The sequence below is a fragment of the Malania oleifera genome, chromosome 7 (assembly GCF_029873635.1).
Source record: "Malania oleifera isolate guangnan ecotype guangnan chromosome 7, ASM2987363v1, whole genome shotgun sequence".
In the NCBI taxonomy this organism is placed as follows: domain Eukaryota; kingdom Viridiplantae; phylum Streptophyta; class Magnoliopsida; order Santalales; family Ximeniaceae; genus Malania; species Malania oleifera.
The window spans coordinates 43,008,495-43,024,961 of record NC_080423.1 but is presented as its reverse complement, the minus strand read 5'-3'; the positions used below and the strand labels follow the sequence as shown (position 1 = coordinate 43,024,961).

Genomic DNA, 16,467 nt, shown 5'->3' with positions numbered 1-16,467 from the left:
AACTTTTTAACTTTTTTTTTATTTTTTAATTTTTAACTTTGATTTTTTGCTTTTATAAGTTTTTTATAATGACACAATCCCTTAATTTATAAAAGTTAGATCTAAATATTAAAGTATAATGATAATGAATTATCAAAATAATTAAATATTATAAAATCTAATTTAGGTTTTTACAAAAAAATAATTTAAAAGTATAGTAAAACATGAGTGAAATAATTTGTTAATCCTTATATTACTAACTGGAATCTATTTGAGTCCCTACACTTTAAATTAGCACAATTACTTGTCCTTATTAATTTTATTCAATTAACTAAAAAAATAATGGTATATAAATTGAATAGTAGAGATTAAGAAAAGATCCCTCCTTTAATAACCTAAGAAATTTTTCAGCAACTCGTCGATGAACACAGGGACTCGTCGACGAGGGTATAAAAGGAGCTCGTCGACGAGGACATGATTCATCGACGAGAAGTTACCGAGATGGGGTTTTAAGAGATTCTGAATTTTATCGATGAGGAGTGGGGTTCATCGACAAGTTGTCTTCATAACCTCGTCGACGAGGTGACGTGGCTCATCGACGAAGCCCATTGTATAAATAGGGCCAACTTTCATTTTTGGCCAAAATTTCGCACAAACACTTCCCTCTCTCTCTCTCTCTCTCTCTCTCCTCTACGCCCCTCCTACCTTCTCTCTACGATCTCGAGCCAGATTCTCACCGGTTCGACGATCTGAAGCCACCACGACGCTCCTGGCGAAGTTCTCTCCAAGTTTACCGGGGTGGATCATCGATGGGGCTGAGTTGGAAACCATCCCAAATCCAGGGTAAGACTTTTTACTCAGTATTTGGCTATTTGACAGTTATAGAAAGTGTAGTATGCGTAGAAATACTGAACTTTAGTTCTGGAAAATGTCATTTTCAGGGTGTTGAGCAAGAAACCTTGCGGGTGCAGGAGTATTTCTTTTAGGGACTTTTCAAGAATCAAGTAAGGGGATAAACTAAGCTAGTATTTTATGAAAAATATGTATATTATTACAACATTTGACTTTAGGAAAATAAATATATTTACATATGTTTTACACTTGGGAAATACTGCTGAAAATGATGGTATGTTAAATATATGAAAAACTTGTTTTGTAACGACCTCAAAATTAAAACATTTTTTTTTCACATGAATTGCTCTGATACCCCTGCTATGAAATCTCAGACCCCAAAGGACACTGGGGTATTCCTGTATATAATAAACATATCTACGCAACGAAAACATAAATCATATAACTACATATACTATACAATACCAGAATCCAGTATATATAGACCATAGCCATACAACATAATTCCCTCCAGTATCATCTACCCCAAAGATACAAAACTCTATCAAAAACTCACCTTACAACTAGGGTAATCAAATAAACTCCTTATCCACGAGCCTGATCTGCTCGCCTAGCTGGCTCACCTGAAAAATGATAAAGTAATGGGGTGAGACGACGCTCAGTTAGTGGAAATATCATATTACTAGTGTGTGGCGACCGAGTCGTAAAACTATAATAATAGTATGTAAAACTGCATAATCTAGTAAATCTATAAATACACATATATCACATGTATAGTAACTTAAAATATATGTATCATCTAAACTTTTTGTCATTCATACTGCTAATATCATACTATATACAACAAAAGCTGTAAAACTATATACGTATACATAACTGTGCTCTTTATCCCTAGAATTTTGTTTGTCATGATTTGACCCCTCATGACAGCGTTGTGTAGCCTGTAGGCGGGACTTAACCTAGTTGGCCCTCTAGGTAAGTCATCATACTCTACACTACCTCAGCCCGGCCAAACTACATCCACTCCTGAGCTTGGGATTGGTTGCTACCTCTTCAAATTGGCCCCCTCAACCCAGCGAACTAGGGAGCTATATACTCTCCGAGCACGGTTGACGGTACCCACACACTATCTGAGATATGTGGTTGCACTCTATCTGTATATAGCAATGGTACCGTGCTCTGTATTCTGTATCTGTACTGTATCTATCTGTAATCTTTTCACAGGGATCTAATATCATATATATACTCTTTTACTGTTTTCTTCATGTTTCCAAAATTACCATAACGCTATATTTTGTACTGTAAATACTATAATCTCTGTATTCTGTATCTGTAGCATCTTGATATTATCTCTGTATATCTGTCTGTATACTCTGAATGTTATGGTAATAGGAAACATGGCATACTGTAAATACTATATACATTGTATTGAATAAAGTTGTAATATACAGATATAAGTAAAATTGTAATATATTATTTTGGATAAATATCTGTGATATACTGATCCGTATAAAACTATAACATACTGATCTGAGTAAAACTATATTATACTGTTCTGGATAAATATCTGTAATATACTGTCTATATCTATGTATTCAGTATAGTATGATATACTGTAAAAACTATATAAGTTCTTCATCACATAAATATCTACTCGGGCAACACAAGCATTTAAAACTCATATTCTATAAAATTAGGTAATAAACTGGTATATTCATATGTGTAAAATCTATGATAACATTATAAAAATTCCCAGCATAGCATATTTCCCTTACCTTAAACCTGAAAAGCCTCTCACTGAACTCTAGCCCTACACCCGCAGGGTTCTCTACTCAACACCCTAAAAACAATATCCCCCAGAACAAAACATTAGTATTTTCTTACCTACAACATTTATTATAATTACGAGGAAGGCATAATTTGAATAAAATACCTTACCCTGGATTTGGGATGAATTCCAAACCAACTTCTCCAATGGCAGACTTGCAGAGAACTTCGCCAGGAGCATCGTGGTGGCCTCAGATCTTCAATCTGGCGAGAAATGGGACGAGGATCGAAGAAAGAAGGAGGGAGATACGTTTTAGAGAAAGAGAAAGAAAGAGAAGAGAGAGAGAGAGAGAGAGAGAGAGAGAGAGAGAGAGAGAGAGAGAGAGAGAGAGAGAGAGAGAGAGAGAGAGCCTTTTTGCACCAAAATTTTGTTGAAAAATTCGGGTTTTGGCAATTTATAGCCCCAGATTCGTCGATGAGTCTTTAAGTAATTTCGTCGACGAATTTCAGACTGCCCCAAAACCTCTCTCTCGGTATTTTCTCGTCAACGAGGCCTACTTATGCGCTCGTCGACGAACTCCCTGTGTTCGTCAATGAGGCCCTGTGTAAAAATTTTTCAACGAATACCTTCTGATTTTGTTTCCATTTCCCCCCTCTTTATTATTTAAATACCATTATTCTTCGGGTCGTTACATGTTTCGTGTGGCATGAGTTGAAATTAATATGAAATACTCTTTTCTGGGAATATGATAAAGATATGAGTTTTTATAATGGAAAATCGGCGTACAGGCTGAGATTTTTATATGTTTGCCGGCGTACGGGCCGTGCTATGGATATGATTTGCTAGTGTATGGGCCGTGCTATGTATATTATTTTTTAGCGTACAGGCGGATCTATAGAAATGATTTGCCAACGTATGGGCTGTGCTATGGATATGATTTGCCAGCGTACGGGCCGAGCTATGGTAAAATATGAAATACCGGCGTACAAGCCGATGATTTTCATGATATACGTATATATGCAAAATGATATGAATGATTTTATAATTAATGATATGAAATATCCATGTATCACAGTTTCAGTATATGTTATATAATATCAGAACCTGGTTGGCTTGGTCTAGGCTAGCACTTGTATGGTACCGCTGCTATCTGTCTATGGTCATTATGATCATGATATTTGTGTTAACACTGCTGTATGGAGTGGTGTGAGATTGGATGGTCGATGTGGTTTTAAGAAGTGTGTGAGCACCCCTGGTGTATGGATCAGGTCTGGCAGACTCATCGGACTTACAAACTGTACTTTTGACTTGGTAGTGGTCAACCAACTATTGTCAGGTCCCACCTTCGGGTCACACAACCCAGTCATATGGAGGTAATATATGACAATAGTCAGCTAACCTATTAGGATTGTTTTTGTATTATTATTTATATGCGATGAATTATGTTATGGAAACCATTATGTTATGCCATGTTTTGAATATACTTGTTTTCCCAGAAATATACATACAGTTTTACTGGTTATGTTCATGATTATGTATATATATCACAGAAATGCTCATGTTGCCACAAACCAGCGTTAGTTTATTTTCCTTACTGAGAGGTGTCTCACCCCGAATTTTATAAACATTTCAGGAGCCCCTGATAGGAAAGCGGGTAAAGCCCCGCTGATTTATTACTGTTGATCTACCCTTCCAGAATGGTAAATGTTTTGATAGGGTCAGATTTATTTTGTAGGATGACTTTAAGATATCTTTTGGGTTGTGTATTGTGTGTATATAAATACAGTGGATGTAGTAACTCTAGTATTGTGATGGATGAGTTGTGTTTATGATATATTGATTTTATGTTTCCTGCTTCTTAGGATTCCGCATTGTGTTTCTAATGCATCCTTGGTACCCACGGGTCTAGATGAATTATGATCTGCTGAGTTTTGTGATATTGATTTTAGTATATTATGGAAAAAAAAAATGTGGAAATTAAGCAGGTCGTTACACCTCCACTCTATGGACTAGTCGCCCATTTGGGGCCAAATATTATTCTTCACAATATATATATATATATATATATATATATATATATATATTAAGTTTACTATTCACTTGAAGTCGATCATAAATAAACCTTCTTGAATTTTTTATTTTTATTTTTTTAAATAGTAGTGATACATTGATATAATGTCAACTCAATATTTTATATATATGTAGTGAGGATTCATTAGTAAGGAATAATGATTTGCGTTAAATTTGCGTATATTGTTCTTTGTAGAGCATTCTAGAATAAAGCTTTGCCCCATACCGTAGAACAATTTTTAGAGTTAATTAAAATGACAATAATTATAGTGTAAAATTAGCAAGTAGAAGCTCTTAATTATTACATGAAAACATAAGGACTAAAATAAATTTTATTTAATCATATATAGACTATTTTATAATTTCACACTAATAATAATAATAATAATAATAATGTAAATAACTAAATTAATATGAACTTACCTTTGATTCAAGTCCCCTTAGAGAGGATTGCTTCCATTTTAAGAAGGAAGGTGGGGGGTTGGGTTGGGTTGGGCATTTGGCTGTGGGCTGGGGAAAAAAAAAAAAAAAACAACACCAACACCAACACCAACAACAAAAGAAATATTAAAAACAAAAATAATACTACTGAGAAGTGAAATTCAAGGACGGAGATACTATATAAAAACCAGCGACAGAATGAACATGAGAAACAGAATAGCCGCAATCGACTAGGTTGGTGGGTGCCAGAGTCGCAGGGTCGCCGTTGGTGCTAAAGAGATCAAGAGGCGCATAGGTTTCTTCATTGATTCTAATGGCGTCTAGGTTGTGGGCTTCCAGGGCTGCTTCACATCTCAGGATCTCTGTGCTCCACAGAGGGTTCTCTTCTGGTATATCGACCCCCACCCCTCGCAGTTCATTTTTATTGCTTTGCCTATCGACACGTAAAACCTTATGAGAAGTGATCTGGTTTTACTTGATTCTTTGTGTTTATTTTGGCTGTTGTATTGTGTTGTCCATGTTTGGGACGATCAACACAGAGAACAATGGGTTAACTTCCGTTTTCCTGTGCTTTGAGAGCTGATGTTTCAGTGTTTGATATTGTCATTGCTGCTCTATTAGTGGTTTGATGTAAGATCGTCAGGGATGCTTGAGTTTGTCTACTTGAACCTTTAATGTTTTAAAGAATCCTTTGATAATGTGATCTTTTTCTTGATCTGCTGAGGAACTGAGTAAATCTCTGGCAGATCTTTACTCCTTTCTGATTTTTCAGATTTGGAATGCTTGCAGATGTAAGTTTCCGTTCTTTTTGATAAACTACGAAAAGTAGAAATTCATGATTTCTTAATAAGCTCTTAAGACTTGCATGGATTATTATGAATTTTCTTTAACAATTGGTTTGATTGTCATGTAAGATTTGTGATGATCACTTTCCCTCTTCACTTATTTCTCTTGGTCTTTCAAAATTTATGGTCACATCCATGTACAGTTCTTCGTTGAGAATTTTGAAAGGAATGTTCGGAACTGCGATCTGCCTATTCTTTCTCTAGCATTTATTGCATACTAGAGGTAAATTGATGTTAGTCCATTGGAAAATTGTTTTAGAGTAGGATAAATTATTGCTTTGAAGAGAACTCAATGAAATGTGCCTACCCCTAAAATCTATTTTGAAAATCCTACTTTTTATAAGATTTAAACTCCCATATGGACTCTGATTGAAGCTTTTAGGGATCTCCTATCAATAAGAAGTAATGACGACTTCTGAAAATTTTTAATTAGGATGTTTTTGGATTTACGATATGTTATGTACCTTATAATACCTGTAGAAAAGGGATCTAAATTGGTGGAAGCATCTAGTAATTAAAAAATTCTGACAAATATCCTATTCGCTGCATAAAAAAAAAAAAAAAATCTTGAGAAAGTATTTTTTTTGTGACCCTGGCTGATTTTTAGTGAATGTCTTTCTTACATTTGTGACCTCTCAGTTGTACTTTTGACTCAAAATCAAGTCAAAAAGCCATGTTGGAGAGTTAACGTGATCCTAGGAAATAGTTGGGAGTTTTATTTATTGTGGTGGGGCAGCTAGATTTTTTTTTTTGTTAATGGACTCTAAGCGCAATTTGGACTAGTCAAAAATTTTGATCAGCTTGAGATAAGTCTGACTGCGGAGAATGTTTGTTTATCTTTTTTGGTAAGATAGAGCATTCTATGTGAATCCAGCATAGTCTTAATTGGAAAACAAGCCCATAAGAAAAGCAGGGTGTCTGGCCATCCTTGCCAGCAAAAAATGAGAGATTATCGTGATCAACGTGGTAACTTCTCATTGTATGTCTTCCACTCTCTTCTTTGTACTGTTTTCCTACAAAAGCCTTAGTCTTCTGTCAAGCATAGTGGTCTTGGAGCTTATGTAATTTGAAATGCAATGGAAATTCAATGCAGCAATGAGATATTTGGAGTTGTACAAAATAATTGAAATTGGACCCATGAGTGACTTGATAGAACCTTGCAAGAGTGTAGTAAGCAAATGTTAAGACATTTAATGAGGGCATCTGAAAAATCAATTTAGATTTATGCTCAAGAGTAGTCATAGAGGTTATTTGCTTATAGTTTTAATGGAATTTCCTAAAAGAAGAAAAGAGACTTGGGAAAGGCTTATGGCAAGTCTGGTGGGATTTGGAACATAATCATTTCTAATAGCCACACAGGCATAATCAGGGTCATGCATGATGGAATATTAATTAGTGTGGTAACAGTTCAATGAGAGATGAATGAATTTTCAGTTACAATTGGTAAATCAAGGGTCAACATCAAATTTTCATATTTTTACATTGGTTATGGTGTATTTTGTTCTATATGATATAATTCTAGTTGATGGGACTAGAATAGTTGTTTTCCCAAACTAGCACTGGAGAGAAACTATAGAATCTAAAGGCTTTGGGATAAGAAAATAGAATATAAAGGTTTTAGGATAAGCAAGAAAAATATATGGAATTTAAACTTACTAATGACAAGTGATTGAACAGATTGGATGGCCGAGGATCAAGTTGAATGGAGCAAAATGATCAATACAGCCTACCCCTAATAGTAAGCATAATGGCTTATTGTTGTTATTGTTGAAGAAGAAAGCCCATATTTTCTGCCCTTTAAGGTGTTACACCATCTTTCATCTCTGTCCACTATCTGTTAGTGATCTAATGTGTTTGCTGATGCTTGCCCCACCAGGCTTGAGATGTCGCCTTTAGCTTTGCTTCTGCAAAGACCAGTTTCAACTTATTGGTTAATTCATACCACCTAAAGAAACTTTCAAGACTGTGCACCTAGTTAAAGAATGTCTCTGCCCCAACCACAAGCTTTGCACCTCTATCTCCTTCTACTTCAGTCAGACTAGGGCCTACTATAAACTGTCTGGTGCTGCTCAACAGCCTGGAGCTGAGAAGGGGCTAGCAGTGCACAAATGTTGAAATAACCAAATTTATGAATGATACTCTTGTCCATATTGTTTTTGGCCTAAAGTGGCGACATTCATTTTCTTCAACATTGAAGCCATGATGAACAATTGTCTTCCTCCTTGATAGACTGCTAGATACTCCTTTGCAAAACCTTGAAACTTGGAATTTGACTCTGCATTGGAAACCATATATTAAGACAAGAAACACTCCAAACACAAAGGATCACAATTTTTTTAGGCTTGCTACTTTTAATGTGTGTCTCTGTGCCTTTGTGTCTATGATCAATGACCCAATGGCAAGTGTCGTGCGCTCAAACCTAAAAGCCACAGGTTCTGAGGCAAAAATAGCCCCTCTAATTGTGGAAGCAAGGTTGTGTAAATTATACACTGCTCAGGCGTGGGAGTCTTGTGCACTTGGTCTTGCATTTAACTTTTTTAATAGTCTCTCCCTCCCTCTCCCACTCCCTCTCCCTCCCTCTCTCTCTCTCTCTCTCTCTCTCTCTGCAATCTGCATTTTCTGCTTCTGATTTTCTTTTCTTTGGCTGCTTCCCTTTTCTATAAAAATATAATGTAGCTAAAATTTAGAAATTATTTAGGAGAAAAGGCTGTGCCTGATTGGGTGCTGAGCTCATATTCAAAATTCAGATGGGGCTCACTCAAGTTTTGGTTCCAATATGGGTTGGGTCATGAATGGGTTGTGGCATGGATCTGCTCAGGTCTTGTTACCTGGCTTAAGTGTTCAACCAGGGATTCTGCTTGGGAGCACCCTCAATCTGGCTTCAGAGCAGCTCAAGATCAGGTGGGAGACATCTGATCTGCTGCTGTGTCACTGCATGCATGTGAGGGTTGATATCACACACCAACAGGGCTTCTGCACAAGCGCATTTGGAGTGGGTTTTGTGGGGTTTTGGAGTTGGGGATGCGGTTTTGACCTTAGTGCTGGAGGTGTTCGCTGAGGAAAATGACAACAGGTGTGAAAACTAGAGATGGTGACTGTGATAGCTGGTTAAAGAATGTGTGGCAGTGCATGCAGTAGCGGCGAGCTGTGGGGTAATGTGGAAGAATGAATCAGAGGGGCTTGAAGCTTGATGACAATGGTCGCACCCATTTGATGAGAAAATGAATATAAACAGGGCATTTTAATGTCATTTGGAAGGCTAAGATCTCTTCTAAGATTGGTGCATTCATTTGGACTTTGACTTTTAACAAGATTAATACAAATGAGTTGTTTTTGACAAGGATTTTGATTTTAGAAAATGATGGAAATATGCAGTGAAGCACGGAATCTTTTTTATGAAACTTTAGAAGCTTTTGGTCAACATAATAATTCAAGATTTCAAATTAAAATATTATAAATAAAATACATTGAGGACATGTACATGGTGTATAAAGTGCAATGGCTGTAATATAATAATGATACTAAACATATCCAATTAATATGAATGGAATTCATAAATCATTTAAATATTATGTGTGATGTTTAAAAATTATTGTATTTCCTATAATGTGTGTTATTTATCGTGTGTTTATCTCTCCATGTGCTATCAAGCTGCACATGCAGGGGACTGTTGTAGCGTGATATACATCATGGCCCACAACCTAATAGCTTAAGCTTTTAGTTTAAAGTGGTAATATAACACTTTTGATTAAAATAAGCTTATTTAGAAGGCATAGGAATAGGGGTTGAATGAAAAAAGAAGTTATCACAGAGATTTGATGTTGCGACCCATGCATTCCCCTCTTTTTTAACTCTTCTAAGTTCTCTCTCTATCATCGTCTCCCATAAAACTCTACATCTTACTGGATCTCTCTCAACCTCTCCTTTAAACTCTCTCTCTCTCTCTCTCTCTCTCTTGTTATTCTTTGCTCCCTATTTGTCCTAATATTCAGCCCTGTTCAGTGCAGGGTGAGGAATTTCTTTTAAAATATCCTTATTTTAAAGAACCCTTGTTCTAGTTATCAGGTCAATTTCTATGATTCTGATATTAGGCCCTCCTGTTTCTTTTTGGTGTGTGTTTCAGTTGTATTTTTCATAGAGAGTTAGTGCATATTCTTGTGTTTATATAACATAACTTGGTTTATTATTTTTCTTCTAAAGTAGCATTAAATAAATTTATTTCATTTCCAAAGTTGTAATAATAGTAGAGTTGTGATTCATGCAGAATATTTTCTTTTGCAGTTGTGAAAGATCTAAAGTATGCAGACTCTCATGAGTGGGTGAAAGTTGAAGGCACTTCTGCTACTGTAGGCATAACTGATCATGCTCAAGATCATTTAGGTGATGTTGTGTATGTTGAATTGCCGGAAGTTGGGGCTGCTGTAAGCCAAGGCAACAGTTTTGGTGCAGTTGAAAGTGTCAAGGCTACTAGTGATATCAACTCTCCTGTTTCTGGAAAAGTTGTTGAAGTCAACGAAGAACTCAGCAACTCCCCGGGTTTGGTGTGTCATCTGTTGCTTGTTTATTTCTTATTATATTATGAAAATTGCCTGAATATATTATAATATTGATTGTATATTTTTTAGCTTTGTTCCTATTTTTTTTGTAGGTTCTTGGTGTTAAACTGTTCATTCATTTACATTTGTTGGATTGGAATTGTTTATGTTGATGTTATAGAACATGTGCTTGCTTATCTAACATGACAATGCATAAATCATGTGAATCTGCATATATGAACTTCTCTGTGCATTTGAAGTTCATTATTGTGAAGATATCTAGTGAAGTTCTCTTGTGCTTTTTATATTAACTAATTTTATGGCAAAATACACTAACCTTCTGGTGATTTTTCAAAAATGCGCAGACTTCACCTGATGTCAAAAAATAGTCTGATGGTGTGATGTATTTGTCTTAACGACAAATTTGACCTCTTTAATAGTAAGTGGAATGCTGAGGAAAGCCAGATATTGTTCTTGGATGAGTTTCAACGAGAATGGTGGGGCGTCAATACAAAACTGATGAATTTATGAAGAAAAAGATGCATACATATGGAAAATTGTACTGAGTATTTGCTACTGTGTTCATTTCTCTAAATTTGTTCACAATTTAGATGTCAATTCTAAAGGAGGATAACAACCCTTTAGGAGAATTTTGGGTATTTTTCAAAATTTTGGGAGGGTGTCGGGCCTTAAAATTAATATGAAGAAGAGCGGATAGCAGCTTTGAATCCGACTGTGGAGCAAGTGAGGGAAGGGGCTACTTAATTGGGGTGTCGCATTTTGGATCGGCCTTTGACCTACATAGGGGTCCCCTTGGGGGGTGATCCTAGAGCAGCAGATTTTTGGAATTCGGTAGTGGAAAGGATGACTAAGAGGTTAGACTGTTGGAAGGGGGCTCTTTTCTCTTTATGGGGTAGAATAACCTTGATCCAGGCTTGTCTTTCTAGCATTCTTTTATATTTCCTGTCTGTATTAAGGATTCTTATGGGGATTGCTAGCAAGCTTGAGAGAGTAATGAGGGACCTTTTGTGGTCCCGTAGGGGGGATCACAGGGACCACTTAGTTAGCTGGGATGAGGTTTGTAGGCCAAAAGAAAAAAAAGGTCAGGTTGAGTCTAGGGAAGTTGGTGTCTGAAAACATGTCTCTTTTAGCTAAATGATATGGTACTTCCCTCTAGAAGAATGGCCCCTCTGGCATAGAGTAATAAGAACTAAGAAGCTTATTTGGGTTGGATGAGAATGGGTGGGATACCAATGTTAATTTAAAATGTTCTTTGGGTAGTTCGTGGAGGTTCATTTCTCATATTTATCCTTCTTTCATCCCCTCAAACTAAACTTGAGGTGGGGAGGGGCTCTTAGGTCCGTTTTTGGAGCCTTGGCTGGGTAATGCATCCTTATCCATTTGATTCCTTGTCTTTTTTGACTAAGCTCTGAGCAAAAGAGTGCTATATCTTTCTTCGTTTGAGATTTGAGTAGCCCCTTGGTTTCCTAGAATCTCTATTTTAGGAGACCTCTTAATGATAGGGAGTTGATGGAGCTGTTATCTCTATTGAAAGGGAGTAATTTTTCTTCGGGGAGGAATTTTCATTCTTGGTCTTTGGATCAGTCGGGAGGGTTTTCTTGTAAATATTTTTTTGAATTCTTGACTCACTCCAATTCTTCTTCACCACTGTGTTGTGCTTTGGGTTTTTTCGGAAGAATTAGTTTCCACGAGTTACATAGAGATTGGAGGAGCATTTTGGAATGCTGATTTTTATTTTTTTGGTATTTTTAGTTTTTTTTCTTCCTTTTTCTGGATTGTTCCAGGCCTTTTTTGGGAGATGTCTCATTCTCCCTTGTGTTAATTCTCTTCTTGTTAGTGAAATATTCTTTTTGCCTTGATGAAAAAAGGACAACACATATGACACTTGAGTTTTTATAGGAGCTTCTCAAGTAAAGGAAGGTTATAAAGTGTCACTATATTTAAATGTCAAGGAAGGTCAATGTCATTTTTTGAACATCAAGGAAAGATCTGTGTCCTTTTTCCAAATTCCTGGCAAGATTAGTGTATTTTGCTCTTAATTTTATTGGCTGTCTATATTTTTGTGACACACTTGATTTCTCTAACATTAGTGTACTTTCTTTCCTCTGATTTACACAAGTAGCCAACTTGGGAATCCCATATTGGCAAGTATTGAAAAAGGTCTTATTAATGCTCGTTTCAAATCCATTTTTCTAATATTTTTTGACAGGGGCAGCTTAAGCTAGACAAACCACTTCTCTCTCTCTCTCTCTCTCTCTCTCTCTCTCACACACACACACACACACACACTGCTGAGGAGTTGATATGTTACTAAGAAAATGCTATTGATAAGCATTCCATTTTTTTGTCAAATGTGATAGTTTGCCACAATGGGCTAGGTCTCTCCTATAACCCACATTAGGTTTCAACCCAAGGCTTCTAGTACTGACTCCATAAACCTTAGATGAAAGCTGGCTGGCCCCTTCTCAAAACCTTCTCCAACCTTATGTCCCAAATTTGTCAATTTTCCTACTACAACAACAATAACAGCAAGCCTAAGTCATACTAGGTGGGGTTGGTTACATGAATCCTTTTCTACTAGTTCACCCAATCCAGATCATTTTCCTCTATTAGATTAAGGGTTATTAAATCCTTCCTCACTACCTCATTCCAAGTAATTTTAGGCATAACCCTACCCATTTTCATGCCAAAACCCATAACTAACTGACTTCTCCTCACAGGTGCTTTACTAGGCCTCTGTTTTAAAAGATATAACCCATAACCCATTTTGGCCTCGGTTGTGTGACTTTAATTTCTCACTCATGTCCCTTGATTGATGAAGTTTTACTCCCTTGTTTGATGAAGTTTTACTTCCTCAAATTATAAAAGATATGGGATAGTTTTTATTTATTTATTTGTTTATTTTAAAAATGTCTTGCCTTAATTTGTTTGCTTTGTGTTTAATCCACATCATATCATTCAGGTTAATGCAAGCCCCTATGAAAATGGATGGATTATAAAGGTGGAGATGAGCGACTCCAATGAAGTGAAATCATTGATGGGGTCGGATCAGTACTCCAAGTTCTGCGAGGAAGAAGATGAAAAACATTGAACCAACTTTTGGGATTGGGATACTTTGGCACATGGATGGATGGAGCTGAGTCAGGGAAGGTGGAAAGTGCACCAATCATTTTTGTTCATATCTTTACCCAACAATGCATCCAACCCCAATTTTCTTTTGGGCTATGTATTTGGTGTCGGTGTGTCGCGTTTATGTTCAAATTTGAAATAATGTTTCTTTTTAGGTGTTGGTATTTGATACCCCCGTGGGTGGGAGAGAGCTTTTGTGGTTCTACTTTCGCATCAGTTAGGACTAGTAGGAAAATGTGGCAAATAAATTTACATTTAGGTTTTTGTGTTGAGCAAGAACTTTACAAGTTGAGAATCAAGAGTTTGAAACTCCTATTCTTACAATTATATTAGCAAAACGCGAGCCTTTAAATTTAGGTTTTCATGTTGATCTAGCTACAACTTTAAATTTAAGCTCTCTTTCTTTCTTTCTTTCTTTGTTTTCGAATTCAAAGTTCGTGGGGAGTATGTTGAATAATAAAACACACATTGCTATGCCTGCAACTTCAAGAAATACGACGAGGTTTGAACTTCAAATGTTTCCTGCATCGTAGGGAGTCCAAGGATCTGGGATGGCAGCAACTTTCACTTGTTCAGAGGCAAAGGGAGTTTTGTAGGATGTCCTCTCAAGGAAAAAGAAAATGTTTCCACATGGGTTTTGGCAGCAATCCTTTCATTCACTTGTAAATTAAAGAATATTTATGAGGAAAAAAAACTAACTCTTAACTTGAGTGATAGGTAATTTATATTAAAGAGTCGATGAAACCTCGGCTGGTCCTTTCACCAAAAGAAAAAGAAAATGATCGCCTGACTTTGGATTTAACTTGTGTGGATATGGGTATGTCATTTACTTTGGTTTAGTTCATTTTGTAGTGAACTTCCAATTTAAAACTTGTCCTCTAGTTTGTACAATGAAAATATGCCCAGTTATTCCTATGCTACACTAATGTTAGGATCTAATTTTGTCCTAAGTAAACTCGAGACCTTTAAGTTCCTAAATAATGACTAATTATCCTATTATTATATATACATATTGTTAAATATCTCGACTTAAATTTGATTTCGTGTAGTTTTTTCCCACAACCTCTAGACAATCTTTGCAAACACTAAGGACCCCATGGGTTGTAGCAAATATTTTTGGTTTTTTAATTTTTAATTTTTTAAAGAATTGTACAAATTTTAAGTTATTTTTTAATTTCGCAAGATTCATATTAAAAAAATAGAAATTAAAGATTTTATTTAAATTTGTAAAATAATTTTTCATTTTTCATTTCTAGATTTCAAAGTAATCATAATGGAAACTTGTTTTTAATTATTTCAAATTTATATAATATATATTTGGAATCATGAATTTTGGGGCTTGAATTTAGATTTATGTGAATTTAAAAGAAACCCTATACATAAAACACAAAATAAAATTGAAGATCAAAATTCCATATTCCCATATACAAAGTAAGAGTTAGAAATCTATAATAATAATAATAATAATAATAATAATTATCTGTTTTCCAACTTTTCTATATAAATTTGAAAAATTTAAAAACAAGGTGATATTTTTGCAATTGTTTAAAAAATTAGAAATAAAAAATAAAATTATTTTCACAAGCAAAGAGTGTCAAAACTCTTTATAGTCTCGTTCATTTATTTCATACAAATGTCATAAAAACAAAAAATTAGCTATTTTGTTGTGATTTTTTTAAAAATAAAAAATACTTTCACAACTAAAGAATCCTAACTTGTGTAGTTTCTTATTTTATTTTCATGTTGAGTCCCAATCTTATTATTTCTTTTTTAAAAAAATTAATATCCAAATTCAAACATACTTTCCAAAAGGTCTAGTTTCACACACACACACACACACACAGACACACACAAAAGGGCTTAATTGTGAATTTTTTTTTTTTTTTTTTATAAAAAAAATTATAAAAAAGGCAGAAAAAGCACTAGTGGTACGTGTCACTTTCTTGGACATTCTCTTGTTTCATGGTTTTGCAAGAAGCAAACCTTAGTTGCACTCTCAACCATCGAAGCTGAATACATTGCCGCCGGTAGTTCTTGTGCTCAGGCTTTGTATATGAAACAGCGACTCGAGGAGTTTAAGATTTTAGTAAGAGGAACCCCAATCCACTGTGACAACACCAGCACCATCTATATCTCGAAAAACTTGTGCCTACACTCTAGGACCAAACACATTGAGATCCGACACCATTTTATTTGAGACCACGCATAGAAAGGGGATATTGAGTTAGTTTATATTGAAAGTTAAGGAGTTAGCCCAAGAGGGGGGTGAATTGGGTTATTAAAATTTTAATTCTTTTTATGAAAATTTTAACCCCTTGTTAATTTATCAAACACACAGGAAAGCTTTTTAAATCAACTCACAAACCAATCACAACACAAGTAATCAACACTTAAGCAATCCAACAACCAATCAAAAACAAAAATAATCGATCAACAAAATACCCAACCAAAATATAATCTGCAGCACTTTAGCAATTTTCTGCTCAAGGTATTTGGTTGTAACCCTGTGACTATATGTAAGCGCTGTAGTAAATGAAATTGTTTGCACTCTCTTAATTAAGATTTCCGCAAACAATTAAACAACGTACTCCCTTTTGGGTTTCCGCAAAAGTTTAATCAAAACGTACTTTCTTATATTAAGAGTCTTTTTTAATCTCAATTTTTAACTTTCAGCAACCTACACTTTGCATACACCACACAATTTATATATGCTGAAAAGTAAAAAGAGTAAGGAAAGAGAGTGACACCACATTTTTTACGAGGTTCGGCTTATCCCTTGCCTATGTCCTCGCCTTAGGCCAATACCAGCTAAGGATTCCACTATACT

General features: G+C 35.5%; 1 protein-coding gene across 1 annotated transcript; it reads left to right on the top strand.

Annotated features, from left to right (window-relative positions):
* Positions 1-5,111: 5,111 nt before the first annotated feature.
* Positions 5,112-13,964, top strand: LOC131160613 (glycine cleavage system H protein 2, mitochondrial). Its single transcript, XM_058116449.1, has 3 exons — positions 5,112-5,499; positions 10,237-10,496; positions 13,474-13,964. Exons 1-3 carry the CDS (start codon positions 5,424-5,426, stop codon positions 13,600-13,602), a joined length of 465 nt encoding a protein of 154 aa, XP_057972432.1. The 5' UTR covers positions 5,112-5,423; the 3' UTR covers positions 13,603-13,964.
* The last annotated feature ends 2,503 nt before the right edge of the window (positions 13,965-16,467 follow it).